The sequence below is a fragment of the Letharia lupina genome (genome assembly GCF_014066315.1).
Source record: "Letharia lupina isolate WasteWater1 chromosome Unknown contig_9, whole genome shotgun sequence".
NCBI lineage: Eukaryota > Fungi > Ascomycota > Lecanoromycetes > Lecanorales > Parmeliaceae > Letharia > Letharia lupina.
In genome coordinates, this window is record NW_023502978.1 from 1,672,293 (window position 1) to 1,700,249 (window position 27,957).

The 27,957-nt window shown below is 50.8% G+C and overlaps 12 protein-coding genes across 12 annotated transcripts; 9 read left to right on the plus strand and 3 right to left on the minus strand.

Annotated features, from left to right (window-relative positions):
• Positions 1–255: 255 nt before the first annotated feature.
• HO133_010983 (uncharacterized protein) lies at positions 256–978 on the plus strand (the record flags this gene model as incomplete). The annotated part of the gene is made up of 2 exons (XM_037301832.1): positions 256–373; positions 521–978. 2 exons carry the CDS (start codon positions 256–258, stop codon positions 976–978), a joined length of 576 nt encoding a protein of 191 aa, XP_037153466.1.
• Positions 979–3,799: 2,821 nt separating this feature from the next.
• Positions 3,800–5,962, plus strand: HO133_010984 (uncharacterized protein; the record flags this gene model as incomplete). Its single annotated transcript, XM_037301833.1, has 1 exon — positions 3,800–5,962. One exon carries the CDS (start codon positions 3,800–3,802, stop codon positions 5,960–5,962), a length of 2,163 nt encoding a protein of 720 aa, XP_037153467.1.
• A 498-nt stretch (positions 5,963–6,460) lies between these two features.
• HO133_010985 (uncharacterized protein) lies at positions 6,461–7,437 on the minus strand (the record flags this gene model as incomplete). Its single annotated transcript, XM_037301834.1, has 3 exons — positions 6,461–6,556; positions 6,723–7,031; positions 7,243–7,437. The coding sequence occupies 3 exons, from the start codon at positions 7,435–7,437 to the stop codon at positions 6,461–6,463; spliced, it is 600 nt and encodes a 199-aa protein (XP_037153468.1).
• A 604-nt stretch (positions 7,438–8,041) lies between these two features.
• Positions 8,042–9,123, minus strand: HO133_010986 (uncharacterized protein; the record flags this gene model as incomplete). Its single annotated transcript, XM_037301835.1, has 3 exons — positions 8,042–8,595; positions 8,646–8,902; positions 8,966–9,123. The coding sequence occupies 3 exons, from the start codon at positions 9,121–9,123 to the stop codon at positions 8,042–8,044; spliced, it is 969 nt and encodes a 322-aa protein (XP_037153469.1).
• A 1,723-nt stretch (positions 9,124–10,846) lies between these two features.
• HO133_010987 (uncharacterized protein) lies at positions 10,847–12,606 on the minus strand (the record flags this gene model as incomplete). Its single annotated transcript, XM_037301836.1, has 3 exons — positions 10,847–11,426; positions 11,577–12,264; positions 12,333–12,606. 3 exons carry the CDS (start codon positions 12,604–12,606, stop codon positions 10,847–10,849), a joined length of 1,542 nt encoding a protein of 513 aa, XP_037153470.1.
• A 646-nt stretch (positions 12,607–13,252) lies between these two features.
• Positions 13,253–14,214, plus strand: HO133_010988 (uncharacterized protein; the record flags this gene model as incomplete). Its single annotated transcript, XM_037301837.1, has 4 exons — positions 13,253–13,276; positions 13,346–13,802; positions 13,862–13,942; positions 14,000–14,214. 4 exons carry the CDS (start codon positions 13,253–13,255, stop codon positions 14,212–14,214), a joined length of 777 nt encoding a protein of 258 aa, XP_037153471.1.
• Positions 14,215–15,995: 1,781 nt separating this feature from the next.
• HO133_010989 (uncharacterized protein) lies at positions 15,996–17,765 on the plus strand (the record flags this gene model as incomplete). Its single annotated transcript, XM_037301838.1, has 2 exons — positions 15,996–16,155; positions 16,210–17,765. The coding sequence occupies 2 exons, from the start codon at positions 15,996–15,998 to the stop codon at positions 17,763–17,765; spliced, it is 1,716 nt and encodes a 571-aa protein (XP_037153472.1).
• A 480-nt stretch (positions 17,766–18,245) lies between these two features.
• HO133_010990 (uncharacterized protein) lies at positions 18,246–19,064 on the plus strand (the record flags this gene model as incomplete). Its single annotated transcript, XM_037301839.1, has 1 exon — positions 18,246–19,064. One exon carries the CDS (start codon positions 18,246–18,248, stop codon positions 19,062–19,064), a length of 819 nt encoding a protein of 272 aa, XP_037153473.1.
• Positions 19,065–20,083: 1,019 nt separating this feature from the next.
• On the plus strand, positions 20,084–22,071 carry HO133_010991 (uncharacterized protein; the record flags this gene model as incomplete). Its single annotated transcript, XM_037301840.1, has 3 exons — positions 20,084–20,555; positions 20,603–20,621; positions 21,054–22,071. 3 exons carry the CDS (start codon positions 20,084–20,086, stop codon positions 22,069–22,071), a joined length of 1,509 nt encoding a protein of 502 aa, XP_037153474.1.
• Positions 22,072–22,416: 345 nt separating this feature from the next.
• On the plus strand, positions 22,417–23,187 carry HO133_010992 (uncharacterized protein; the record flags this gene model as incomplete). The annotated part of the gene is made up of 1 exon (XM_037301841.1): positions 22,417–23,187. The coding sequence occupies one exon, from the start codon at positions 22,417–22,419 to the stop codon at positions 23,185–23,187; it is 771 nt and encodes a 256-aa protein (XP_037153475.1).
• Positions 23,188–24,274: 1,087 nt separating this feature from the next.
• HO133_010993 (uncharacterized protein) lies at positions 24,275–25,674 on the plus strand (the record flags this gene model as incomplete). The annotated part of the gene is made up of 4 exons (XM_037301842.1): positions 24,275–24,351; positions 24,412–25,013; positions 25,089–25,255; positions 25,570–25,674. The coding sequence occupies 4 exons, from the start codon at positions 24,275–24,277 to the stop codon at positions 25,672–25,674; spliced, it is 951 nt and encodes a 316-aa protein (XP_037153476.1).
• An 879-nt stretch (positions 25,675–26,553) lies between these two features.
• On the plus strand, positions 26,554–27,867 carry HO133_010994 (uncharacterized protein; the record flags this gene model as incomplete). Its single annotated transcript, XM_037301843.1, has 1 exon — positions 26,554–27,867. One exon carries the CDS (start codon positions 26,554–26,556, stop codon positions 27,865–27,867), a length of 1,314 nt encoding a protein of 437 aa, XP_037153477.1.
• Positions 27,868–27,957: the final 90 nt, after the last annotated feature.

The window sequence follows — 27,957 nt, forward strand, 5'->3', positions numbered from 1 at the left end:
ACCAGCTTCATTCGTGTTGAAAGACCGATTCGATTGTGTTGTGTCCTAGCCGGACATAAACACCTTTTCAAGACTCAGTTAGCCAGCCATCGCGAAGGAGAACTACAAAAATCAGTGGATCTGGGCCTTTGGAATCTAAAGCCTCAAGAACACCAAAACCCTCAAGTATCTCTTTACAGCTAGTCCTTTTAGTGTTGAATGCCTTGCTGATGCTTTCTAGCCTAACTAGCTTTCCAAAATCATCGCACTACAATCATGCCTCCCTTCTCTGGCAAAATCGAACCCATTTCCATTATACCCAATGAAGAGCTCTCTTCAATTGACCAGATTGACGTTTCGGCCTTCAGAAGAGCTCTGTTAAAAAAGCCGACCTGTACGTTATACTTTCCGAGGCAATTCTTTCCCCTTCATGCTGTCTTATGGGTCGTCAGACATGTCTCAAAAGTTCTCTGCTCGTTAGACATGTTTCGCGAGTCAGTGTTCCCCCAGAAAGAGTAATGCTGACTCCGAAATCATCAAGACAAAGCCTACAAAGCTCTCCTCGTTCACCGCCATACCCTACAAAGCTTGAATTTGAATGTGGACCTCATGGTTGAGCAAGCTGATGATGCGCTCTACAAGGCCTCCGAGAACCGCGGAAAGACAGAGCGAGCCCTAGCCAACGCTTGCGACTCGTCTATGTATCCCTATCCCACAACATGTCCGCCCATCGCCAGCAAAGCGTTCCAAAGTATCATCGAGCTGCAGACGTTCTATCATGATGAGAAAGTATGTGTTCTTATGGAGTGCGTTTCTGAGCAGGGGCGTGCGCAGACACTCCTTCGTAGGGTGAACAGTAGGGTGGAGAAGGTGGAGCAGGCCTTGGTGAAGAAGTTTGGCATCCATACTGTCGACGACGAGGGTAATCCGCTGAGAATGCAGGACTTGGAGCGAGTCATTGATGTTATGGCTTCGGTCCCCGGGATCGAGAATCTCTAGTGGGACGATGGGTGGGTCACGGGGTTTTTTTTAGCAGGTGGATAAAGCCCGTGCAGCGCAACGCAGTGGTATTGCTGCAAGCTGGGAACGCGCCGTTGAGGAGGGTGTGGAATTCGTGCCATTAGCTGGAAAGGCGGCCCTTAGTCAATCGAATCGCTTTCTACACTGCTTCCCAATGGTTTTTTTTACCCCGTGATGTGACTGGCAAGGAGCCGACAGATGTGGTGTCCGGAGGGCGAAACTACAGCCTGTCTACCATGTCTGCCATGTTCGAACGCTACGAATATTCGAAACAACCGTGGTGAGGAGTAAGGGGCTTGCCCCCCCCCCCCTTTTTTTAATCCTGAAGACCGGGGCTACGGACTAGAGACATATTCCGTGCGAGATGTGAAGCCGCTTTGGGAGTACCGTAGTCTCGAGAGCAATGGCACAAGCTGGGAGGGGAATGTCGCGCGGATTACAATATACGATGTCGCTCCAGTATATCGAGAGGTTTAGGGCTAGGCGCTAAGCGGTAGGCCGGTACTCGAAGCTAAAAGCCGATGATGATAGAACATCTACGCTTGCTCGAGCTAGGTCTGGTGGATTTTGATGACTGCACTTGCAGATTATGAGGAATGAAAGTGTAGAGTTTGCACGCTGAATTTCTTTCTTCACCATCTCTCGCCATGTTGGGAAGTGATAACGTCTGCCTGACAATGGTAGCAAGGCCATCGTACGCCTGGTTCGCGAGTTTCTAATGATTTCTGGGAGCTAGAGGATATACAGTATGAAGGGGTTTGCCCACAGATTGCACGTTGGGGCAATGGAGCTTCTATAATTTCTTCGTTCTCTTTGATGTCACAGAGGGAGGATACCTGCTTGTGAGGGATAGCAAACCTATCCGTCATGTGTGTACAACGACAGCCTGCGAGAGATTTCCCAGCAATTGAGCGCAGTATGTAACAATCGACTGGACACAGTCGGCTTCGTTCTAGGGATTCTGGAGTGTATGTGCCAGTCAGGAGCAAGAATGTCTTGAGCTTCAATGGGAAGTGAGGAGAGATTGAAGTATTGTCACTTCCATTTTCAAGATATTCCTTTGCGAGAGTCACGACTCGACAGCATTGACCCTTGTCAAATTGGAGCATCTGTTCAGGTTCGATTTTCAGTGTTTCAGCTCATTTCGAACATACTTTTCGGATGGATAGGCCTCGGCGCCTATCTGCACGGTAGACTTCCTGTATGCGCTATACACGAATGCAGGGTCTTGGCGGTGACTGTGGAGTAGGACCCTCATTCGGCACTCTATTGGCAGACGTGACGTGACATCTTCCGTTTTGAGCTCCTGTGCTTTCCCTGGGCCTGCAGGATGACGTGCATGGGAGAACCTCGGTAGTCCCACCCTTTGGACAGTAGGATTGTGATCGCTCATCCGATCACTCATCGGGTTTGAGGATCCCAGGCTGTACGGCGACGCCGACATGCTTCTCCAGGACCCTTTAGCTCACAGGATGCATTCGATGAGCACGTCCCAGCAGGAGTAAAGTGTCCTTGGAAAAGGTCGTCAGGTAGAAGGTAACTTGCCATGTCGAAGTCGCTGTCTTGGAACAGCTACTTGTGTTCCACGTCTCCTTTCAGGCCATCTTCCATTCAGGCTTTTGAGCTGAAGCACGGAGATTTCTGTCAATGCTCAGTCCAACAGACATCTTCATAAATTTGGAGGATTTCCGGACTACAGGAGCTTCCGTCTGACATCCCGCGCTGTCAGAATAGCTTGCCGTTGGTTCTATGGAAGTAAGGTAAAGTAGCGACTACATTTTAGGTACGTCGGAACGTGGGATGTGGGAACTGGGAACCGAGGAAGAGGAAGCCGCTACTTATCTTAGTGGCAATGCTTATCTTCATAAAGTAAGATTACTTCGTCCAACCACAGCCATCTTCTGATTACACTTATTAAAGAGGCGGCAAAGGAGATTCTCCGAAACGCTACACATACAAAGCTACAGACAATATTCGAGGGAATCGGACCGCATCATGCGTGGCGCGGAGATGGATCTTTCTCTGGTCTCTGGAGAATGGCTGGAGAAAAGAATCCCAGCAATTGCCAACCAGCAGGCCGTCCACCGTCACTCCCTTAAGATCCTTGTCCCGCGCCAACAGCACGAGCCGTATAAGTCACTGCTGTCAACGGCTTTGACATTAGCAAGAGCCGAAGAGGTCTGAGCGACTACGAACTCTATTTCCACTGCCTTCCGTCTCCTCCTATCGGACTGATATGAAGCCGTTAAGCACCTCAAATCAGCTTTGAAAGGCCACCACGTGGACAAGCCAAAAAACGCTCAGGGAGCAGACACGAACAACGATGATGAAGGGGCGAGATGACACTGTATGGACGTTGGAAACTTGGCTGACTGGGCTCTTATATCGACGTCGATGGCTTGCTTTTCCAAGCGAAGCTCTCGACCCGTGATTGACCTGCGGCGTGCTGATTAGGGAATCCCTGCATGCGTGGGATTCCGAGCTAAAGATAACCGGTCTGGAGCTCGCTCCAACGAACGCTGCCGTTAATCCTACCACAGCCGTGATTTTTTCCGATTCACTAGGAAGCTTGACGTTTCGGTCAAATATGCGCGTTGCCTTCTAAATTCAAACAGGGCGCTTCCCTCGTGCATAAACCAATTGCCTCTATGACAGCTTCCTGCTTTCAGCTCAGCCTTCATGCCAGGAACATGCATGATCTTCAACAGTCCTCGAATAAATCCTCTCAAAACATGCTCGACGCCTCATCTGCTTTCACCTTAACGCGGCCTGCAGCAGGAATGGTCTTGTTTGGCCGACTATGACTGCTTGGTGGTCCAATGAAAGGATCAGCACCACCGTCAATGCGGCATACATCAAGAGAGAGTTGGGATCGAAAGATTTGGTGGACAAGGTGCATCGGGTGCTTGCATTTGGAGATGGCTTAACGGACGACACTTATCTTGATTGGATCCTCGAAAGAAGCCCGCGCTTCTTCCTCATCCTCAATGTAATCGGCGTACCGGAGAAGGTCTTCGAGATCATTGACAAATCCTTCGCCGACGACGACCTTCCATTATCACAGGATACTCTATGGGAGCTCAACCTCTTCGGCGGCAAGTCCGAGACATTGGACAGGAAGTTCCACCGCGAACAGTTCAACTTCCTCATACAAGAGCTTGAACCTGGGGGGCATGTCGACTATGGGGACTGGGCCGTCGTCCCGGTAGAACCATTTGTGAAAAGGCCAGGCATTGCGAAAGCCAACGACAAGGTTTACGTCCATGGAAACCTCTACACTAGGAAGAAAATCACCGTCTTCGACGACAACAGCATCGATGAAGTGCAGTTCATCATGCACCTCAAATCCCTTTCGACCATCCGCCATCCTCATCTCGTATCAATTTGGTCAACTTACTCGCAGGAAAGCTTCATTTACGTACTGCTCACTCCTGCTACCGAGCATACCCTGAAATCTTTCCTCGAAGAACAGCCCAAGGCTTTCAAGAATTTTGACAAAGCGCAACGCCGGGAGATATATCTGACCTGGACCCACTGCCTCGCTGCAGCCTTAGCGTATCTTCACGACAGAGGCTTCACCCATGAGACAATCCGCCCTGGTACTATTACGGTCGATCACAATAACAAAATATACCTTGGAGATCACAGCGCTCTCAAGAAAGTCGACACAGACGAATCTCCCAATGCCTACAACGGCGAGCTGTACGATCACGCGGCACCCGAAAATTGGTTGCGCAAACCCCGGCTTCACGAAGTAGCGGCACTCAAGACGATACTTCCAGGCGGTGGTCGCACCTCTAGAAGGATTCCAAAGGCACCCACTGCCGAGCGAACGACATCCCTCCCTCTCCCTTCGACACCAGTCAACTCCACTCGCACCAACTCGAAAAGCGGCTCCTCGGGCTCCTCAACCAATGCCTCTCGGCCACGCAATGCGCTCATCACAACTTTCGCTCCTACTGAGCGACGCACCTCCATCTCTTCCTCAATCAGTCCCCGTAACAGCAAGCTCGAAGCGGCAGATGTCTTCTCTCTCACCACAGTCCTCATAACCCTGCTCTCGATGATTCTCCAGCATACACCAAAAACCTTCGCCTCCCACCGATCCCGCTTGAATCGTCAAGCCGGTCGCGGCAACGCTCCTCCCGATGCCTCCTTTCATAAGAATCTCAATCAAGTGGTTAAATGGCTTGACATTTTAGCTAAAGAGGCAGGACAACGGGAGAAGAAAGACATGAAGTTTTGGGGCGCCGTTGTGGAGACAGTCCAGCTTTGCAGGCTGGGTGTCAAGAAAGAGGCAAAGGAACGGACAACGGCGAAAGAGCTTGAATATAAGATTGGTGGTTGGGTGGAGTGGGGCTTAGGCAGGAAACGCAGGTGCACCTGCGAGGTGGCAAGAGATACCGGTGTACAACCGGATACCCGCAGCAGTGCAGAATTTTCGAGTAAATTCGCCTTGGATCAACCAAGCTCGGGACGTCGCTCTAGCAGACCAGACTGGCTTCCTGCGAGCGAGCGTAGTCGGAGTTTTCCTGAAAGTCGGCCTCGAAGTGCGGACGCGGCTAAGCAGAGTACTGTATGGGGTTTAGGGGATCTGGCAACACTGCACGAGAACATGATGCGGCCGGCCAGCGTTATGACCTTTGAAGATAGTACGGCTTGGGAGCTCGAGCATGGGCCATATATGGACAGAGACAACAGAGGATCCGCTAGTATAATTTCCGGTAAGGAAAGCACGGTCTGGGGTCTGGGAGATGCGCAGCGGATGGACGACGAAGATCGACACACTATCGGGCGGAAAAAAAGCGATGCTTCTGCGACAGATTCTTGTATAGCTATGGGAGAGGTGGAAGTGTTAGAGGGCTACGATATTGATGATGATGAGGACGACGAAAACGAGGATTATGAGAAGGTCCTCTATGAGAAAGGGGGCCGGTCAGAACATTGGCCATTCCCACACTGAGACACTGGCGCTGGGCCGTGGCAAGGCTCAGGAAATGGATGGACATCGCGATTTCCGAAGGATTGGGGCAATGGGGATACAGGGTATGGGATAGATGGGTAGATACCCTGAATGCGGCCTTTGTATGACATACCATGCGACGTGATGAGCTTGTCGCTCCGTTCACTTCCCGGACATAATATACCAACGATTTTCAACTCTTATTGCTCGCGTCCCTCCTAAAGATCTGTGGGTGTAAATCGATCTCTGAACAACGCTCCAACCCTCCCCTCGTGTCTTGCCCCACACTACATCCACCCTCCTCCCATCATGAAACCTAGCTCGTGCGAAATCATATCTGCCCCCCACCTCACCCCCTCACCCTATGCCTCAACAACCAAAACGCGAAAAACCCCCCGTACCCCAACACCCTCCCAACCGCGAGGGTGCGAAACAAAAAACCCCCCTTACCCCTGCACCCCGCCGCTCCCGCCCCGGAGTGGAGTGTCCCCCCCCCTTTTACCGCGGGAAGCTGGCGCTGCTCATGCGGCGGATGAGCTTCCGGAATGGGTTCAGGCCGTTTGGCTGCGTTGGGGATGACGAGGTGGTGGGTGGCTGTGTGAGGGGAGGGGGGTTGGTTAGTGAGGGGGTGAGAGAGGGGGTTTTGGTTAGTGAGAGGGTGAGTGAGTGAGAGAGAGAGAGAGAGAGGGAGAGAGAGAGAGAGAGGGGAGAGAGAGAGAGAGAGAGTGTGAGAAAGGGAAGGAAAGATTTGGATCCGTACCCGTTGAGGGAAACCATCACTCCGCTCGACGCCTCCTCCCCCTCGCGACGACGGATCCTCGTCCTCGTCGCCGTCGTCGTCGTCGACGTTATCATCACCATCACCATCACCACCAATATCACCATCGCCGTCAACGGCACCCAACCCCGCCGCCGTCGTCGTGGTCTCCGCACCACTCAGCGTCCGCGCCAGCGGGCCCTTCTTCCACGTCCGGGCCTTCCACAGCCGCAGCGCCTTCTCCGCCCGCGCCGTCTGCTTCCTCTTCTGCGCTTTGGCGTACGCGCGCTTCTGGTCGAGGAGGTGGTCGACCTGCTTCCGGACCTCCGGGTTAGCGGGCGGGAGAGGATGGTTGGGGGGCGGAGGAGGTGGGGTTTTAGGATGTGACAGGGGCGACGGGGATGGGGAGGTGTGGTGTGGGATTACGGCGTCGTCCGCGCTCTTTCTTCTTTTTGCGTTTATGTGTGTGTGTGTGTGGAGGGGGAAGGAGGGAGGCGGGAGGAGGGGGGAATAGGAATATCACCTCGCGGATCCAGAGTTCCTGACGATCGCTCCACTTCTTCTGCGCTTGCTTCAGCTGGTCTTGACAGTAGGTCAGGCGGGCTTCTTGCTCGGACGTCCAGGTCGCGGTGGGGGTTAGATGACCCGCCGATTCGGTCGCCGAGGTAGTGCGGGATGCTGGTGGTGATGGCGACGGTGAAGCGGATGGTGAGGCCATGCTGGATGCATGGACCGGGCTTGGCTTGGACGCGGGTGTGGGGGTCCGTGGGGGGTGGTGATGATGATGACGATGTTTCAAGGTTCACTGGAAGGGTTGTTGTTGGAGTTAAAGGGCGGTGTGGTGATGGGAGGAGGGTGTTGTATGAAGGTGGTCGCGTGCTCGGATTTGTGTGACTGTGGGGAAATTAGATGGCAATTGAAACATTCACTTGTCGTCGCACCACTATGATGAGCCATGCAGAGGGATTTTGAACACGTGATTGATTATTCCGTTGTGTTGAAATGCAATAATCAACCAAGTAATTGGGTGATGTATAAAACAGGCCTCTATGGCAGAAATAGAAAGTCTTGGAAGAAAATGGTAGGGTCTCCCTTGATATACGGATCTTCGTCCGCTAGACTATTACTCGTCGTGCCAGCTCACCAGGACTCTGCTCCGACGCCAAACTGTGGGGGTATTCCCCGTGGGGATCATCAAATTCCCATGTACCCAATTGGTTACCGAAGCCGAAATGTCATCTATCCTCCTTGCCCAACGCCGCTGGTGCCGCCTTATCCTCGATGGCCGAATTCCCGTCTAAGAACATGATGCATTGGAAGGTTTATGAGCTCAGAGGCTGTGATAGAGGCGATATGACGGCCGTCGCATGTAATGTAGCGGCAACGCCGGGCGTCCGCCCCACGTTCGCCATATCCGCAAGGAGGGTGGTCAAGCAGCCCAGCACAATCTTTTGCATCCAGCTGCTCTCCTCACCAATGAAGACCATTCGCTTGCCATCTGATCTGTACGTTCCTAACTTGGCAGGCAGTACCGCAGCCCCCACGGAAGCCGAGATTGGAGCAAGCTCGGGTTGCCGAACGGTCTTAGTGGCTTGCATCTCTTCGAACTCGATGCACTGGCGTACCATTTGATGAAGACCATTCTCAAGATTCGATGCCCGGGGCTCAAGCTCTTTCCAAATATCCGGTCCCCAGAAAGGGTCCTCGTCCAAAGCCGTCCGTAAGGAGGAAAGCCAGAAGTCAAAGACGGGAAGGGAGCTCGGATCTTCACCTGGCGTTGGATCACTAACCCTCCGGAGAGAGGACGCGAGCCGACATGCGGTGACGATAATCCTGATGGTCGGCTCAGCCTCTAGGACGTGGCTGACAACGCACGCTTCGGACTGGTCAGCAGGCGCAGTCGCAATGCTGCGTAGGGCGATCTACCTGGACAGCCTTGTGCGGAGCACCATTCCTCCTCTTCTGCGATGAAGCACTGTAGCCACGCGAAGGCTCCCCGAGCCTCCCCACGAAAGACCAACTCTAGGTCAAATATGTTCCGATCTCCTAGCATGGATATGGCTAGCTGAGTAGCATAGCGTTGAATCTCGAGTAGAGGGAGGATCAAAGCGTAAGTGATGTCGCGCTGCAACAGCCATGCTTCTTCGTGTGCTTTGCTGGTTGGCTGGTGATGCAGACAAAAACTAGAGTCGGGAGGGTCAGCCTGCAGCTACGATTGGAACGGCTTCAACGTAGAGAGTGCTCACCTATCATCGTGTCGGCTTGTTAGGAAGCCACGAATGGCTTGAAAAGCTCTGCATGACAGTAGCCTTCCGACGTCCTCGTGATTGAGGGAAAAGGGTGGTGTCCGGGAGCTCTCTTCAGTGTGGGACAGAGGGAAGGTGAATGATCGAGTGAGGGCCATCAGAACATAATAGATGTCGACTGGAAGGAGGCATGATGCCTTTTATGAGATGTTGATCGGCTGCAATCGTCTGGAATTTTGGATCGTGATGGTCAATAAAGTCAATTGAGCTAAAATCACCGAGACCGTCCAAATTGGTTGACCCCCACACCTGAATCATGCACGACTGGACTGCCGGCGTCTTCGCTACATGTTTCTCTCCATCAGATGATGGGAAATCCAACAAGAACCACCTGCAGCACGCAATCTTCGATAGTAGAGTAGATAACAGATAATCATCTATCATCACTAATGCGACCAGCTGGGATTGGATCAAATGGGTGTACTGGTACTCAGTGATACCTTGGTACCTTGGTGGTGAAAGTGAGAAAGTTGACGCTACTCGTAGGTGCCAACACTAAGCTCTGTTGGCTACAGACTAATCTATTAGAGACCTTTGCGAACTTGTCCACCTCCCTGATCAAGATGTGGTGGCGTGTTAAGAACTAAAGATGGAAACCCAAAGATATAAAAGGCTTTGTTTGGTGCTTCTGCCCTTCTGAAACCAACGGGAAGAGGCCAAACGATGAAGCTGTCCTGGCGTTATAGGGGACCCGTTAGGCGGATCTCGGCTAGGTTTTAGGGCACAGGTCCCCAAAGACGGTCTTCGAACTCCCCGTTTGCAACTCGCCATAAGTCTACATTGACTGTAGTGACAGTATGTGTTCCAGTGGTACAAGTATCATTTATCAAAAGGCCTAAATACTACGTTCGAGAGGCTTGTTGTATATTTTCTTCTTCGGATAGTTATCGCATTGCGAAACCTCCAAGGCAACGAGAACTCATGCCAGGACATGGGGTATCCCAACACTGGTGCTCCTTCCACTTGGCATGCCGGCCGAAGCAACCCCTTCGATGCTCTCTGCTACCCGCTCCACCTCCTGTGTGGAGACTGCTCTACATATTCATATCGAGATCTTACGTAGCGCAAAGTCATGTAAGCCTGGCTTCCGGCAAGGTTGCTGTTGCCCACGAAGAAGCAATATTATTGTCTCCAGAAGGAGCGATTCTCGCAGAAAGAATAATTTGCTTTATGCTAACCATGAGCTTGGTGAAGTTGCAATCGACGTTCTCTCCCAGGCTCTTGGTACGCCTACTCGGCTGAGGCGAAAGGACTGTGAGCCCGATCTGGTCGTGTTTGCTCCTCTCTTTACCCGCCGTCAAGTTCCCATTTGATCCTCGAGCCAGACTATTATTCTGTACTGATCGCAAGTACGGCTTTTTCTACAAGGAGATACGGTCACGGCGTCAATGGTAAAAGACGCTCCGAAACGGGGTGGAGCCTGGAGGACCGGAGAGAAATATCGTACTGCAGGAGGTTTAGAGGTAATTACCCTTGATCCGACACAGAGTAGGCGGTTGACGCGTGGGGTTCGGCAATTGGACCACGGTGATTTGTTTCTGTAAACAGGGGGGAAGACAGCGGTGTGCGTTATTTGGTCTTGACTATTCACCCGCCGAGTTCCTTCTCGGCAAAACTTTAGATATCTTACATTCTTTTAACACGAGCTCATACTTTCACAGCCATCAACTCACATTCCTCCGCATCTGCCTCTCCGACTCCCAGCCCAAACCCTCCAAATTCATCGACATCTCAGGAGACGGCTATCTCCTGCCCAGCCAAGGTCCAATACCGCTGGTTTTTTGGCCTGATTGACGTTTCTTTCTTCTCCCTACTTACATGCTACACAATATAGATGAATCGAGCTTTGGTCCTAAGACCATTCTCATCCACTAACGCTTCGTCTTCTCCCTCACCTATCGCCTCCTCGTGTTCCGTCCAATTCTCATTCTCTCTGGTCAATAATCTCCTCAGCCACCATGCCAGCAATGCCACCAAAAACATGAAAAGGCTGCACACAGCCATACCCTTCACATAATATGGCTTATCACTGTCCGGATAGAGTCTTGTACCTACCAGGGGTCCGAACTGTCCAAGGAGATTCAGCATTACGACGCCAGTCCCTCGCTTCGAGTCGGAGTTTTGGTTGTTGATAGTCCAGGTAAGGATGAGGGTTACTGCGGAGAAGAAGCCAGCGGCTGCGGGGTAAACACCGGCGTATCTCCATCTCGAATCGGCTCTAAGCATGCCTCCGATGGCGATGGAGAGGTAGCCAAAACCACCAAGGAGGGCGTGAAAGATCACGTAGTAGCTTCGATTCTGTGAACGATCTGAGAGAAAGGCGGTGACTAGAACGACGAGGAAGGCAACGAAGTAGGGCGGGGCTGAGAGGGCTTGGGATGCCAATGCGCTATAATGCATCCTAGTCACATGTCAGTAGGTGGATTACGAAGATCTAATTGGAGGGAGTCGCAGTACTCGTGGACTATGGTCGGAAGGAAAGGAGGAAGACTGGAGAAAGCTACATTGCAGCTGAAGAACATGCACTACTCTCGCAGGTCAGTATACGCACTGGGCATTTTCGAGATGAGATACTACCGCAGTGATCCAACACTTCACGTCCGTCAAAGCCTCGCGTATCTCCTGCCAGTCTAATTTGGATTTTTTGCTCATCGTCCCTTTTCCGGTATGCCTTTCCTTGCTGAGTCTCAGACGCGCAATTTTCTTCTCGCGCTGGCTGAGAAATCTGGCCGTGTCAGGAGTATCGGGAATCTGGTACCACGCGAGTATAGCGACAATGATGCTGGGAAATCCTTCTACTAGAAATAACACTCTCCATGCTGATATATGGACATGATATGCCACCTTTGTTATCAGCCAGGCCAGGCTACTTGCAAACGAAGTCGCAAGAGGGGCAGCAGATATGAAGAGGCCGGTTCGAAATGCCAGCTCCTCCCGCTTGAAGAAAAAGGAGAGGAGGAAGGGGATTCCGGGGGAGAAGGCAGCTTCTCCGATACCGAGGAGGGCGCGGAGAACGAGCATGGAAGAAAATGAGCTTGCGACGGCTTGCAGGCATGCAGTCAGGCTCCATGTTAGCGTGGCAAGGGATATGTAGATGTGAGCTGGTACGATGCCGTACAGAAGGGTCATCCATTGAAATGTAATATACGTGCAATAGAAGCTTGTAAGTAGCCATTCATATTGGGAAGAGTCGAGGTTTAGATCTTCTGTCAAGCCGGCGATCCTCGCGTTTCCGATGTCTAGAGGGTTTAGTAGATGGCCATGCAAAAAGCACTCGGACCTTGTTGTAGGTCCCGGTTAGACTTACTTGATCGATCGAGAAAAGAGAGCATGTATAGGAATGCTATGAATAGAACCAAGTGGCGGTCGAGTTTTCTAACTATCACTCTTTCCTCGTCCGCTGTGAAGCTTTTGAAGCTCTCTTTTCCGTTATCCTTCGCATGCTCACTAGCATCCTCTTCTGAGATGGCAGTAGAACGAAGGCTGGGGTCGCTAGCGATTCGAGGCAATTTCTGCCGCCAGCTGGGGGAGGCGTCTTCGAGCTCGAAATCTCCATCGTGAATCACAACACTATTATCCATAGATTCGGTATTAGCAAATGTCGACTATCCAAAAGCTGGCCCACATTGTCATGTTTGGGTGTTTGGGAGAGCACAACGGACCTCAGCCGTGTCGCGTTGTAATTTATCTAACGATTTATTACGGTACAAGCGCTCGGACACATAAATTGGCGGGCCGCGGGATGATAATCCCCGATAAGATCGCCATTGCCGTTACACATGTATGTTAGTTAGCATCGCACGCACTTCGCAACCTTTCAGCCCGGATGTGGTGCTTACAGGAGCGGAGATGGGCGGTCAATGCTAGGTAGTACGCGTAATGGAATGAGTTGAGCGGCCTACATGCATATCAGTAGGGAGAAGAGAGCATGTGTGGAGGGGTGTGAAGCGAGCGGAATCGACGCGAGCGGGCGAGGGAACGAAACGGCATGGGATAATACAACAGTATTTCTTGTGCCACCCCAATGTCAGCTTCTGATCCTACTGCACAGCTTAGCTGCGTCCAACCCCGCCGCTTATAGACTTCACTCGCAATGTTCAGCTCGAATATTTCCGGCACATCCAGCACATCCACATCCAGCAAGACTCCTTCTTCACCAACGTCAATATACATAAGGCAGCCTTGGGCCCCAGATCAGACTGAAGACATAAACACCTCAACCGAGACATGAGTCCGACATCTAGCTACACGGTACAATTCTTTCCATCTGTGTTACTTTGTGGACGCGCTGCGCCAGACCGAAAGCTGATTTTACGATAGCATGTCAATTGGGCTTTGACTGGGACAGCTGGCGCCTTAACAATTGGTCGCTATGCCATCCGCTACGTCAACTCACGGCGATTCTTCTGGGATGATTTGGTGCATTTGTGTGCTCTTGTGGTCTTGATCGCACATGGTGGCACAGACCAGCTTTCATTGAATTCGAAGGCCAGAATAAAGACTGCGGCAGACTCTAAGCCGCGGCCCTCCCAAACCTACCTTCTCGGGCTCTACGAACATAATGAACGACTTAGTAGCGTCAATAACTGTTTCTTGTACTTGGTATTTTGGATAGTGAAGCTGTCATTCTTGATGCTCTACCGCTTCTTGTTCCAGTCTTCGACACCGTTCAAGAAGGCATGGTGGGTGGTACTAGCCTTTACCGTTGTGACCTTCTGGGTGCCTATTGCGGGCGTTCTCTCCACTTGTGCTGGTGCAGATACCGTGGCCGATTACAGTCAGTGTTTCTTCCGATCTTCCTTTCAGCTCACCTAGACTAATGAGGTATTCTCATAGAGGCTTGCGATGGGCAAACTCATGGACGGGTAATCAAACTGGAGTACAGCTGTGTTGTGAACATTGTATCTGACTTGGCAAGTAGGTTACCCTTGTTTTGCCTCGATTGTCAGGCCAGCCATAACTGACTTTCACAAGTAATGGCCCTGCCCTTTTGGATGCTCAAAGACTTGAAGATCGCTATGTCCCAAAAGCTCGGACTGGCATTCATATTTTCTTTTGCGATTGTCTGCGTAGCATTGGACATTGTTCGTGTCGTCGAGGCTGTTTCTCAAAACCAAGCACTATACACCGTCATCGAGACCGCACCCTCCGCGAACATAAGCCTGACTCCCTTAATGTGGACGTATTAAGGTTAGAAGCTCCAGTAGATCGGTCGCGAGTTTCCGCCTCAGACAGCAAGCGACATCCCATCAGGAAATGCCGGACTTTCTGTTTCCTCGTCCGTCTCATGCCTCGACTGAACCCATCATCGTGCCTTTTCTTTCATCTCCATATCCTTCTCACCCTCTGAGCCGATACGACTGAGCGCCATGACCGCGTTCGGACTAATCCTGATTGAAGGCGTGGTCCGTGAAGACAATGTACGGAGATCTGATCGACCGACGTCCTCTTCGCCTTGCGGGTAACTTTTGTATCATAATCTTACAGCATCTGGGTTTGGTCACTTTTGTCTTTCAATTCTTTTGTGTTCATTGTGGCCGTTTTCCTGGCGGAGGCTCGAGATTTGGCACGTAAAGGGAGTTTTGTATCTTTTCTGTACTAGGGAGGAGGGGGAGGTTGTCATTAGCGATGTGACCAAAAGCCTTGCAGTAATTACACTTTCAGTAATTACACGTGAAATTACTGCAAAGCAATTGGTCTGACGGTCACGCTAGTAGGGCACTAGTGGGTACTTAAAATTTGGCCTGGAATCCACCTGTTGAGAGGTACCATTTCCGTGTAATCTAGTCCTACTGAGGGTACTCTTGCGAGTCAAGAAATGAGGCTATATAGATCCTGCCTCGGTAAAGGCCCTCCAGACCGTATGGTCTCTTTGGCTATGTGTTCTGATAGGAGGTATACTTAATGGAAGGTTAATTGATGAAGAAATGGTAGGTTTTGAAGACTTTTCTCCGCAAGATATTGCCAAGACTATGAATTTGGCCAATCAGAAGGCCTACATTTGGATTACTAAGCGCATTTCACGAATTACATGCTGTAATGCTCTAGAGGCCTGACATACGGTAATTACTGTAAAGCATTTGCTTTGCATGTAATATCACATCGCTAGTTGTCATAAATAGCGTCGTCTAGCGTTGTCGATCACTCACCTTATAGAAACTATACGAGTATTGATGAGCTTAATTGCCTCCTTGAGCTGTAATTTGATACTTGAATTTCACTCGTACTCTAGAAGTTCCGAAACCTGCCCACGTACTATCAAGGCTTTCTATCGACTACGAATATTATAGCTATTACATTTCTAATAGTACTACATTATAATAAATTCAGATCTAATATAGCCATAATTAAGCGCATTCCGATAACATATAAATCTTAATAATCCGACGTGTATTGGCGATACTGTTAATTGTTTAAGATCGAGGTCTTAATGGGGGCTCGGTACAAATAGGGTTCCTTATCTAAGGCTTCTAGGCACTGTTAGGGTTTTCCGTCTGGGGTTTTCGAGGGTTCTAGGTACTGTTAGGGCCCCGTGTTCTAGGCGATAAACAGTACCTTATTTTGCTTGTTCCCGCTTTGGAAATATTACAATAAGTGTTATGAAGATTTTTGCTAAACCTCCCTACTGTCTTAGCGCTGTTGCCGATGACGGGAATAGCGGCCTCGGCCGTGGCCCGGGACCGGCGCTTTGTAACTGCCGTATCGAGATATCTCAAACCCCTCTTCAGCAAGATCACATTCTGCAAATGGCGGTGCACACCTGGTCACATAGCAAAGGAAGCTGAGCCCATAGACGGACTCAAATATCTAAGGTAGTAGCAGCGTCACTGGATCAACAGACTACAGTATTCTGAATTAGGGCTAGATGGCGATCGAGACCCTTGCGTCGTGCATTTTTGCTTTTTCAATTCTTCCCGTTTCTACACAGCTTTCCCTTGGTCAATTTCAGTAGGCTTTTGAGGTGATAGAAATGTCGTTCAGAATTGATGCTCTACGCTCGCTCAATCGATGGCAAAGCAAAGCGATCAAGCAGCCTTTGACTGGAAAGAACAGCTTCCGCCAATACGCTGATGCTTTCTATCAGCCTGTTTATCGAACATCATGGAGGGCGCGCATTGGATACTTTTTCAGTGAGTAGCTATTACTACATCCCTCGTCAACGCTCGGAGCTGATGCATGTTTAGCGGGTGCAATCTCATTGGTTGTGCTAGGTAATGCTTTGGACCATTGGGTGCCTGGACTGTGGAGACGTCAGGATTGGTCTTCTGCCCTGGCTGCCGCTTCTTCGACCTCGCCGCTGTCTAAAACCCCTAAACCTCTGCACAACATCACCGACCAAAACATGAGCGAGGCACGCAAAGAGCTCATCGGCATCGTTGGCCACGATGGCATAGACGACACCCCTGGCAACCTGCAATCTCGTTCGAGGACTGAATGGTCTCCGTCTCCGGGAAGTACCTGCGCTGCTCTCATCATCTTCCCACGCGATACCAGAGACGTCAGCGAGATCATGAAAGTGTGTCACCGCCGCCATATCCCTGTCACAGGGTTCTCCGGTGGCACAAGTCTTGACGGTGCTTTAGCATCCACCCGCGGCGGTATCTGCATTGATTTCTCACGTATGAATCGTATCTTGGAGGTGCATGATCGAGATATGGATGTCGTGGTTCAGCCTGCTGTTGGTTGGGAAGATCTGAATGCGCGGCTGGCCGAGATCGATCTCTTCTTCCCACCGGATCCGGGGCCTGGAGCACAAATTGGTGGCATGATTGGAACCGGCTGTTCGGGCACGAACGCTTATCGCTATGGTACGATGAAAGACTGGGTCATTTCTACCACTGTCGTGCTGGCGGATGGCACCATTGTCAAGACAAGGAACCGACCAAGGAAATCTACAGCTGGATATGACTTGACGAGGCTCATAGTTGGATCCTCGGGTACTTTAGGCTTGGTTACTGAGGCTGTCTTAAAGGTAACCTCTAAGCCTGAGAACGAGCAAGTCGCGGTCATTGCGTTTCCTAGCAGCGGCAAGGCTGTCAGTACAGTCATTGACGTTGTCCAGAAAGGTATACAGCTTGCAGCTGTGGAGCTGCTCGACCATAATACCATGAGAGCAGTGAATCAAAGCGGGTATTCCGACAAGGAATGGAAAGAGACGCCAACACTATTTGTGAAGTTCTCGGGGACGAAGAGCGCCGTACAAGAGCAAGTCGATATACTGAAAGCGCTCGCAGATAAACACGGTCGAGAATCCTTTGAGTCGTCAAGCGACCCCGAACAGATCGCTGCGCTATGGGCCGCTCGCAAAACAGCTCTCTGGAGCCTCATCGCGCAGAAGCGCGATCCAGACGACAAGTTCTTAGGCTCCGATGTTGCAGTCCCTATATCTCGATTGGCCGAGATCATCGACGAAAGTGACTCCAAAATCAAAGCAGCAGGTCTGCTTGGCTCCACTCTTGGCCATGTTGGCGATGGAAATTTCCACGCCTCCATCCTTTACGGGGAGAAAGACAGGGTTGCGGCGGAAAATATCATAGCAGATATCCGACGGCGAGGCATCGAGATGGAGGGTACTGTAACCGGGGAGCATGGTGTTGGTCTGGCGCTGAGGGATATGTTGGAGGTTGAGTTGGGCGAGAATGCTGTTGATATGATGCGGAAGATCAAAGTGGCATTGGACCCACTGTGTCTGCTAAATTGCGACAAGATCGTACGAGTGGAACCCAATGATGGGCAATAAAGGTTACCCGGGAATGCTCAAGCGGGAGGTCTGAAGACGATGAAACGACGTTAAGTCTTTCGGTTTTTGGTGAGTAAGTACCTTCTGTATCGCGCTTTTCAGATCACGTTGGACTGTAGGCACTTCAACGTATGTCTAATGACCCGCTGACATGCCCTTGGCATGACTCACGAATTATGCTCACATGGTTCTTTCATGGCTAAGATTCCGTTTGAAGGCCAAGGCTTCGGCCTCAGGGATCATCTGTGGCGAGGGGGAGTCGTATCAAGATATTCAACTATTTTAAATGCATTTAATGAAAATTTCGATATTTCTCATGTATCTGACCTTTCTATTCTCCTTCTTCATACACCGTCCAGTATTCCATCACTGCGTTTAGGAAACCTCAGAGATCCTAAATTTCCAGGAGACTTATTTTTACCATTATACATTCATCCACGAACAACCTCAAAATTAGAAGAGCCTCATTCCGACAAAGTCATGTCGCCTCAGTCACCAATCGATCAAGACATCAAAGGCGATGGCGAGCAGCTTCGAACAAGCACGTCTATATATCCGATTACAGAAGAAGGCGACCAAGACGATAGTCAACAGCCTGAACACAATATGGATGGTCCATCGTTAAGGCGACCAGATACTCCGATTGCTGGTCAGCAACCCGAAATAACAGACAGTACTCCATGCGAGTCGACAGAACCCTCCTCACCAGCCAACGCCTCTTCAGCAACTCCCACCTCCGGAACATCTACCAACTCACCCCTCGGCCGTCCACCCCCAAGCTCAAAACATTACTATCTTGAAGAAATGTGGCCGGGCCAGCCCATCTGTCATCTCTGCCGTAAGGAATACGAAAAGACCAACCGCGCCATCCGCGCCCTCCCCTGCGGTGACATCTTTCACCGCGCGTGTATCGACCACCTACTCGGCCAGAAAGACGGCCGCTGTCCATCATGCGAGTCTCCAATCCCACCTGAATGGTACATGCCTCACAAGTTCGATCCATCGAAGCCGCCAGGCTCGCCTTGTCTTTGCCATCCAGCATCCAAAGCCCGTACCACCACGGAGCCCAACACCAAGAACCAAGGCCCTTCTTTTACTTCCCCTGGCGTTTTAGCCATCCGGAAAGTCTACCAGCGCATCAAGGAGATCATGGTTCGTTGCGCACCGGGGCGAAAGCCGGAGAAAGTGTATGCCAGCTACAAGACGGAAAGTGGGCAGACTAGGTACATCGAGGGGGAGACAGGCGTCGGTCTGCCTGGCCCAGGGTCTGGATATGCCGATGGGGACTTACAGTATTAGGTCAGTCCACTTCTAGTTGGCGTTCTGTGGCTCACTTTCCTGACTATTATTAAGGAATAAGTACAACAAACAAGTAATTCATTTCTCGATATCAGGCCTCAGTAAAATTTCTTTGAGGGCTTGCAGGTTCAAATGTTTGTTACGCGACAGGGATGTTTCCTCAAACGATGCGACTGATCATTCTCTGGTATAGTTAGACTGTAGAGTAGCTGATTTCAACCCATTTCCACCTATCGTACTCAACTTTGTGCTCCACCTCAGCACATTCGTCGCTGCGATCTCAGGGTCGTTGACAGACGTCGATACTTTCAGAAACATTGTGCAGCCGTTCTAGACCAATTCTTCGTTCTTGTCTCAGCGAAACCCGTGGATTAGGCGCGCGGAGCAACCTGACTTGGAATCTTTCACCGCTTCAATGTCCCGGAGTTCTTCACCTCCGGTCGGGCAAGCTCTGCAAGCTACTATTTCATTACATTCCTCTACCCATGACTCCTCTGCACTACACGCATTTTTGGGGGGAATAAAGCTGGCGATATGTCTGATAATGATCTTAGATTCGACGCGGTCTTGTACCCAATAAACGCATCCTACAAGAAAGCCACAAACGCAATCGTCATATGGATTGCTACAGCTGCGAGCGGCAAGTATTTGGGTCAAGACGGCGCCAAACGGAACTTTTAAAGAGCTGAGGCGAGCGGCGACGACGATTGCAAAGTCGAATTGCACGGACATACCTCTGAGGATCCCTTATGCGTTTCAAGATGCCATCCAAGCTCGAAAGGAGATCACTACCTTCTACAAGCAGCATACCAAGATCGACAGTATAGGAATAAAGAAGCACGAGAATTCCACAGAAACGTATTTCAACTCGCCCAGCTGTAGAAGCATTGAGGAAAATGATAGAAGTCTGGGTCAAGGCCGTAGTAGGCTCCATTCCGAATATTTTCGCTGCCTGGCTTACCACCGCGGCAGCGGACTGTCTGCGGTTTCGATTCAACAGACGCGCATTTTCCATATCAATGAACGCCACGGATCATGCAGAGCTTTATGTTAAGTACAAATCCTTCCTAGGGATTGACAACCATGATAGCAGCGTTTCTCAACTTCTCGCCCGCGACTCAGCTCAGAACGGTGTTCTTTCTTCCGGTCACGGACTGTTCTGTCCGGCCGAAGCAATCATCCGAGGGTCAAGCACGCAGTTCGAGGATAGTATTCTAGAAGTAGCAGTCTTTGAGAACCCTGCAGACTGCGCGGACGACAGAAAACGTCAACACGGCGCTGAGAGTATATTGAAGGATGAACTACACGAGAGCATGAAGAAACACCTTCGGCCCTTTGAGGACACAGTATCAGAATCCCTCTCCAATATGAACCCTTTGATCAAGAACATACCTGAGATCTATCGACCGTCGGACAGCAGCAATGCCCCGGACGGATCGACGTCAAGCATCGTGTTCTTCGGTCTGCACCTTTTTGTGGACTCTTACAAGAGTTTCTTGCTCTGCGACGAAAGCACATCTAAGACCTGACGTTTCCAGGCGTCACAGATAAGATCAGGTGCGTGAGGCTGTGCTGTCTAAACCATATGGGGGCCGGAAGGACGGACAAGCACCTGATAGGTGGATTGCCTGCCCTGCATTAGTGTAGTAGCGGGACTTGAGGCTCTGCTTTGCGCAAATGCGGATACTCTCTGAGTCTCTATTCTGACTTGCAGAAAAGCGGTCCATAGAGGAATATTGCTATACGAGAAGCGACAGCAGCATTAGCCGCGACACTGATTGCATTCAAACACGTGGGTTTATTCTTCCATTTGCTTCTTCTACTCTTGTCTCTACGGGAATGCATGGCGCTGCTACACGCCCGCGCGGCCGCATTGCTGCTGCTCTTCCTCTATGCATTCTCCGCCTTCGCAGCTAGTCTTCAGTCGAACGTTTCCAGCCTTTCGAACGCATCCTACTCTGACGCTACCAGCTTGCTGATGGTGAACAGCTCCTCAAACAACAATGAGCATGGCGACTGCTTCAACCAGGCCACACCGCATAGGGGCCTCTACCCAGCCAGAGAGCAAGACTGCGTCAACGCCGCCAAGGAACTGTTTTACTTCAGAGACCCTTTCCGGCCCACTACATTCGCCAGAAGAAATAATGTTGGTTTCAGGCTTCCAAAGGTGGTCCGAAACGGAACGTGCGTCATCTCAATAGACGTAATGAATGATGCGGATAAGGACAAATTTAAGCCGTGGCTGGTCTATACTACAGCCATGGACATAGCGCACAGATGTACTCAGGCCGCTTTTGGTTTCGGTGGGAGGAGCATGGCGGGACCGAAGAAGGTGGTAGACGTTCTTGTCTTCGGGAGGGGTTTACCTCTTAAGAATGGGGCAGTTGGGCCGGCAGTATCGGAGAGTGCTGTCATCGTCGCTAGAGAACAGTTGGCTCGCGACGATTCAAGCTTGCTGAATGAAACTTCGCTCAACTTGATTAAGCCGTCGGCGGTGGACACCACTAGTCTGGACGACAGATTGGGCGTAAATGCCCCTCAGCTCGGCGGAGCCTTAGTATGTGCCGATCCACCTCTACCACGCGAACGAGCTTGGCCGATCAACTTCAAAGATTGTGAGATGGCCACAAACGCAGTCTTTGGGGATAGGCAACGCGATCAGAGGTATACCTTTAGCCGAGAACCGGTGGCCACGAAGTTCTATTATCCTCTTCCTGCGAAGGTTAGGTACAGGTCATGTGTGATCCTTTTGGACATGAACAACAATAATGATCAGGATACAGTGAGGCTGTCGATCGTTGAGGCTACTGCATGGGTGCTGGCGCATAAGTGCTCCGGCGAAGAGAGATCCGTGGATCAGTTTGGTGGACGGGCGACTGTGGGTGTTGGAGCGAAGGACTTGATCAACATATGGGTCTATGGAAGCCTATGGCCAACACCAGATGGGGCGACGAACGTGACAGGTCTGGTTCTAGCTCAGCCTGCACGCTTGATAGATAGCGAGTAGGGGAAATTTAGATGAATGATAGCCACATGAGCAGCTGTCGGTTCATGTTTCGAGGTCCTGTGAGGAGCTGTGGCCCTATTCAAAGGCCTCGCACTCGACTATTCAACAAAGAATAGAAGAGAAATAAGAAGAGACGGTTCGCGAATTCGAGAATACTGTAGGTAATTGGAGATTTGCACTAGCGCTACACCGGGTAGCAGGAGTGAGAATGACCCAGCTTCTAGCGCGTCCAACTACTCACGCTACTCAACGCGCACCCTCAAGGACAACCATTCCTAGTAAACGAAAAGCACTCAATCTTCTGAAAAGATTCCCCTGGTTTGCACTTAATCTCTCGTCCATAAAATGTCCAGTCGCCCAGCCAAGCGTGCCCGCTCGGATACAGATACGAATGCCGTTGACCCCTCCAAGCTTCCGGAGCTCGTCGACAGCATCGACCCAAAAACAATCGCAAGTCTCCTCATTACCGCAGCGAAAATCTACCCAGAAATTGCGTCCATCGTCCAACGGGAAGTTGATCGCATCGCCGCAACTGAGCGCGCCAAAGTCCTGGACTTTGATTATCTCTCTAAGTCGGCGTGGGAGACACTGAACGTCACATATGATCGCATGAAGGGCTCGCATGCATATGAGATGGCCGGAGAGGCGGCAGAGAGCATTGAGGCGTGCTTTGAGACAATTCGAACCCGTTGCCCGAAGACTGCTAGTTTCAAGACCAAAGAGAGTGCACTGGAGACATTGAGAAAGATTGCGAAGTCGATATGTTTGAGCGATGGGGTGGTGGGCCATGAAATTAGGCAGGACTATGATTCTGGAGGAGAATTGGTGCCAGTAATGTTGGAAATTGCGGAAAGCCTGACATCTGAAGAGCTGGAAAGGCTGAGGCCGTGGTGCGATGATAAGCTGATAGAGCTACAAGGAATTGCTGATAGTTACTGCATTTTCGAGGATTTGGGTCAGGTCATAGACCTTTGGGGTGGAGACGAGGAGGACGAGGACCAGAGCAGCAGTGATAGCAACGAAGAAGTCGAAAGCAGAAGTGGAGATGAAGAGGAAGTTGAGGATGAAAGATTCGTCGCGGGCATGCTAGCCCAGAAACACTTTGAGATACTCTGAACGTTGTGCTATGTGCCATTACGGCTTAGACATCGACTGAGACCATGGCTCAGCACGGGCTGAAACAACAGTAGTCAGTTCGTACCAGTTGCGCCAAACGAGAGCGCTGCTTTCCGCAAAGCATGTGGAACGACTACAACCTGGAAGCGGGAGGTGGAGCCAAAATGACGGGTTGTTGGCAATTACGGCACTTCTGCGTATTTGGATCAGGTCAATGAGCTGTGGCCTTTAAAAGCTAGAATGAGAAGGAGGCTGTGCATGAGCATGAAACACGAGCACGCTGCTGAATGTCGCGAGAGATTCGCCGCCGGACGCGGAAATTCAGACTGGAAGATCAAAGCAAAGGCAGCGGCCTACCGCCATGGTCTTTAAAGTCAATGTGGAGACCCAGGCACTGGATAGGCTCTTGATGGGGTTTAGTAATCGTGGACCACGAAGCGATAATAGGGCCACGATTAGGTCTTTAGATGCAGAACGTTCTGGGACCGGAGGTGACTGCTACGACTGGATGGCCTACGCTTTGTGGAAGATGGTCTGGTAGGCCAAACCTTTTTGATCGGACGACTGCTTGATTCTCTTCTTATGCAGGGACTTGCCTATTTGGCTTCTCAGGGGGAATTAGAGCAAGCATTGGGTTCAGGCCGCTGGACCGGTACCCGCATTTTGTTGCCCAACCATTTATCAGCCAGGGTAGCATACGCATTGACAGTAACAGGCCATAGTTCCAGAAACAAGCAAAGAAGAAGGCGGATAATTGGACATTCCTCGTCTTCATGCCGCAGAGCCGCAGACGCGCTTCATTATATGGCTGCGGCACTGATTGTAGTTGCAAGCATTGCACAAAATTAGACACCACAGCATTTCCTTCTTAGTCCTCGTCTTAGCTCTCCTTTCTTTCTTTCTTTCTTTCTATCTTTCTTTCGTTGTTCGACTGTGCAATTACGAGTATATACTTTACATCATGCATTGCTTCCACCTCCTTCCACTATTCACATGTATAGCTCTGTCTAAAAGCCAAGAGACGATTCCCCCTTTCAGATTGCCCCTTCAGCGCAGAAACACTGGCATATCTGCGGTCCAATCGTCAATGTCTCAATGGGATACTAATGTAACCATTGGGGGGCAGAACGTAACCTTGGAAATTGACACAGGCTCTTCCTTCTTGTGAGAGCTGCTTTCGAAAGTGTTCATACAGGTCCAAGATCTTCTAACAACATGCCCCAGATGGGTCCTTGATCCGTCCCTTTCTGCATTGAACTTCAGTAACCGGGGCACGTATGACTACACCAAGAGTCGTACAGTGAGCCCCGTGAACGAAACCTTCACCGTTGCGTACGGAGGAGGTCTAGTCACAGGGCGTGTGATCGAAGAGACCGTCAAAATCGGTGGCCTCACGTTCAACAACGTTTCGATGGGTATCGCCAATGCTAGTTCTCCGTATTTCCTTGAACAGCCTTCTATCGGACTGTTGGGTCTGGGTCCTCAGGCCACCTACGGTATGATAGCCCCCCCCCGCGGTAGCCTTGTGGTGCTTTGGTTCAAACTCGGTACCAGTGATTGGGCGCTGATCGAACACCTCCGGCACCCAGCTCGAGCCTTACCAACTCCGTTTTCTGTTTCGGAGATGCAAAGCTTCGCCTTGGACTTCAAAGTTACAGGCTCGGACGGCTCGGCCAGTATCGAGTTTGGCGGCATCGATCATAGCAAGTACGTAGGCCAACTCGCGAACGCACCCTTGAACAGCACGGGTGGCCACTGGGCGGTCGACGACGTCGACTTCAGCGTTGGGAATGTGCGCATGAACACTAGCACATATGTTGTTCTTGGTGCGTATCGCTCCATCCATTAAGACTCCTCAACCTAGCCTGCCTTAACCTAACCTGCTGTTTCGCTCTTCACAGACACAGGCGCAGGACACAACATAGCCACCCCGTCGTCAGTTGCTGAAGCCTATTACAGTCGAGTGCCCGGAGCCGTCTTCGATGATCGTATCGGCGATGGCATTTCATTGTGGTACGTGTCTTCGGCGGTCCGAACTTTGAGCAATTTTCGAGTCACGGCTTGGGCAGTATTTGCTTCTTTCTGTAGATGTATTCCCGGGCCCGCAGAAGCAGTCTGAAGAGCCAGCGCTGACTCCGAAACCTTCAATCACCCAGGCTCGTCCCGTGCAACGCAACGCTCCCTGACCTGGCTCTGCACATCGGCAACGGCACAGCCACTGTCGCCGGCGCATCCATGATTGGACTCCCCGTCAATGTATCTACGTCTTTGGGTTCTTCATCGAGTGGTGAGTCCTTTCGCTTTGCCTGATTCGTCCTTCGATTCCATGCAACGCTGGGTCCCTGATGAGACGTAGCTGTGTATTGTAACCCGAGTATTCAGAACGCTTCCGATCCGAAAGTGTTGGGCTTCCCGTTCTTTGAGAACAATTACGTCGTGTTCAATCAGACGGGGAAGCCATCGCTTTTATACGCCCCGTATGCATAGGAAGCCGCAGGATCGGTCTGCGCGGAGGATGGTGATTCGGATCATTGTACCCATGAAAATGGGTATCCATTGAGGCGATGCTAAGAAGAAAGATAGCCTAGCTAAGACAGGAGTACGAGCCACAGTGTCTGCAATGTTTTTGTGAAACCCAACACCGGCCCGATACGAGGCTATGGGCAATGCTCACATATTGGAGCAATACTCGTGCCCCAAACACGCGAAATTCCCTCGCGCATTCCCAACAATCCTCAATACCCAATTCCCTTTACAGAATAGTGCCTTCTTTTTCAAATCCTAGCGGCATTAGGCACCGCGTTGGTGCTAAACACCACTAGCAATCATCAAACCCTCATCTAGCAGCCTCAACGTCAATCCACTCCCAAAACGTCAAGCCTACCGTCGTTCTTTAGATAATGGCTTTGGAACCCCCCTCCCTACCAACAGGTATGGCACATGTGTAGGAAGCCATCTAATGAAGTTCTATAAATCTTGGTTCACCGGTTGAAGGTGTGCTCTGTGCCATGCTCCTGATAGGCGCGTGGAGTAGGCAATCGAAGGTAGCCGACGAGCCGTAGATTTCGGGTCTAATTATTTACCGGTAGGATTCCGATGGAGGTGGCAGACCAGACCGCTCGCGAGCAGAATTGGAGATGCCATGAAAGGGATGTTATCTGTGCTCCTCTCTTAGATCTTGATCGCAGCCATACCTTACCGTCAACACTTCAGCTGTTGCTTTATTTACTTGAGGCGCGCGATTATTGAATTTCGCTTGACCCCGCTTAGTCTTACCTTATAGCTCCTCGACCCGAGATTAAATCAATTGTGGATTGGTTCAACACGCGAGACCACAGCGCTTTCAGGATGTCTCGCACAATCAAAATGAAGCCGAACAAGATTTCTGCTATGCTGAAAGCGTTCGACAATAATTCGGATCTCGTGCAAGACATTGTCTTGGATCTTTGGAAAGGGTTTTCCACACGGATCTACTTGCAAATTGGGAGCGATGAGGAAGAAGACGTCAACTACTACCTCCCTGTCTTCGTCGGCTCAGATATCGATGACTGGGGAGACATGATCGACGTCGGGCGAGCGTTGCAAATGGGGCTATTGGAGGTTGCGGACAATGACACAGCGGTAACAGTGAAGCCAGTCGACGAAGAACTAGAAAAACTCTGCGCCAATCGCCAGGAGTCCGATCCCGAGGGAGGTCAAACACACCCATTGAAAAGGATCAATGCTAGGCTCCTGAACCGTCTAAGGCGGTATCTCCTTCCTGGAAAACAGTACAAGCTTCGGTTCTGCGGCGCGCGCTTCACGATTTGGTCCAAATTTGGGAACCGCGAATCCACGTGTCAAGCAACGTTGACACCTTCGGAATGGCCCAAGGATGCTAGAGCCCAGATGATTTGTGGTCCTGAGCCTCTACTTTTCACCGTCGTTGCAGGGGTCCCAATACCTCGCTTCACTGTTTCCTTCTCGATAAGTTCGTCAAGATGCTATCTTGGCGACCCATGCAATTTTTTCGTCACCTTGACCGTGACATCGCTAGAGGACCGGCCTGTGACAGTGGACTTACTGCTTGACAGGACTGAAACCGACCTTTATCCAAGTGAACCTTATAGCAGATGGAACGAGAAATTGTCGGCCGACGTCTTCAATATAAATGATGAAGAGACTGGAAAGTGGGGTACCTTACACAGCAAAGTCGGACGATTGGATAAACATCCCATGGAGAAAGCCGCCGTGCGGCTGCTTCAGTTCAACAAGGGTACAACGCATACTCGCAAGGTCTACTTTTCAAGGGACGAACTCTCAAGCCACGAATGCTCATGGAGAGATGACTTTGCAGGTCTTACACCTAAAAAGACATACAAGATGGCCATCCGAAAAATGGGCTACGTTGCATGGGACTACGGCCGTGCACATGAGCTCTGGGAAACTCATCGAGACCAACAAGATTGGAATAAGCATGGTCCTATCATATTTGAGCCTGTGAGCGCGGTGGCACTGACAATCAAAACGATCATTGAACGCGAGAAACCCCAGCCTTTCTTCAGCTTGCCGCAGGAGTTGAGGGATCAAGTTTACGAATACGTAAGGCAGTCTGAACGCGCCGATGAGGTTCGGTTCACGGGCAAGGAGGGTCGAGAACCTCACACCAATGGCTTCGATGGAGCAATGCGGAGTGGCTAGGATGCAAAAGATGCTTTCCTAGGCTAGGGGTATAGATGATCAAATACCGTCACTCCAAAAACTCTACGGAGATCCAGGAGAGCTCAGAGG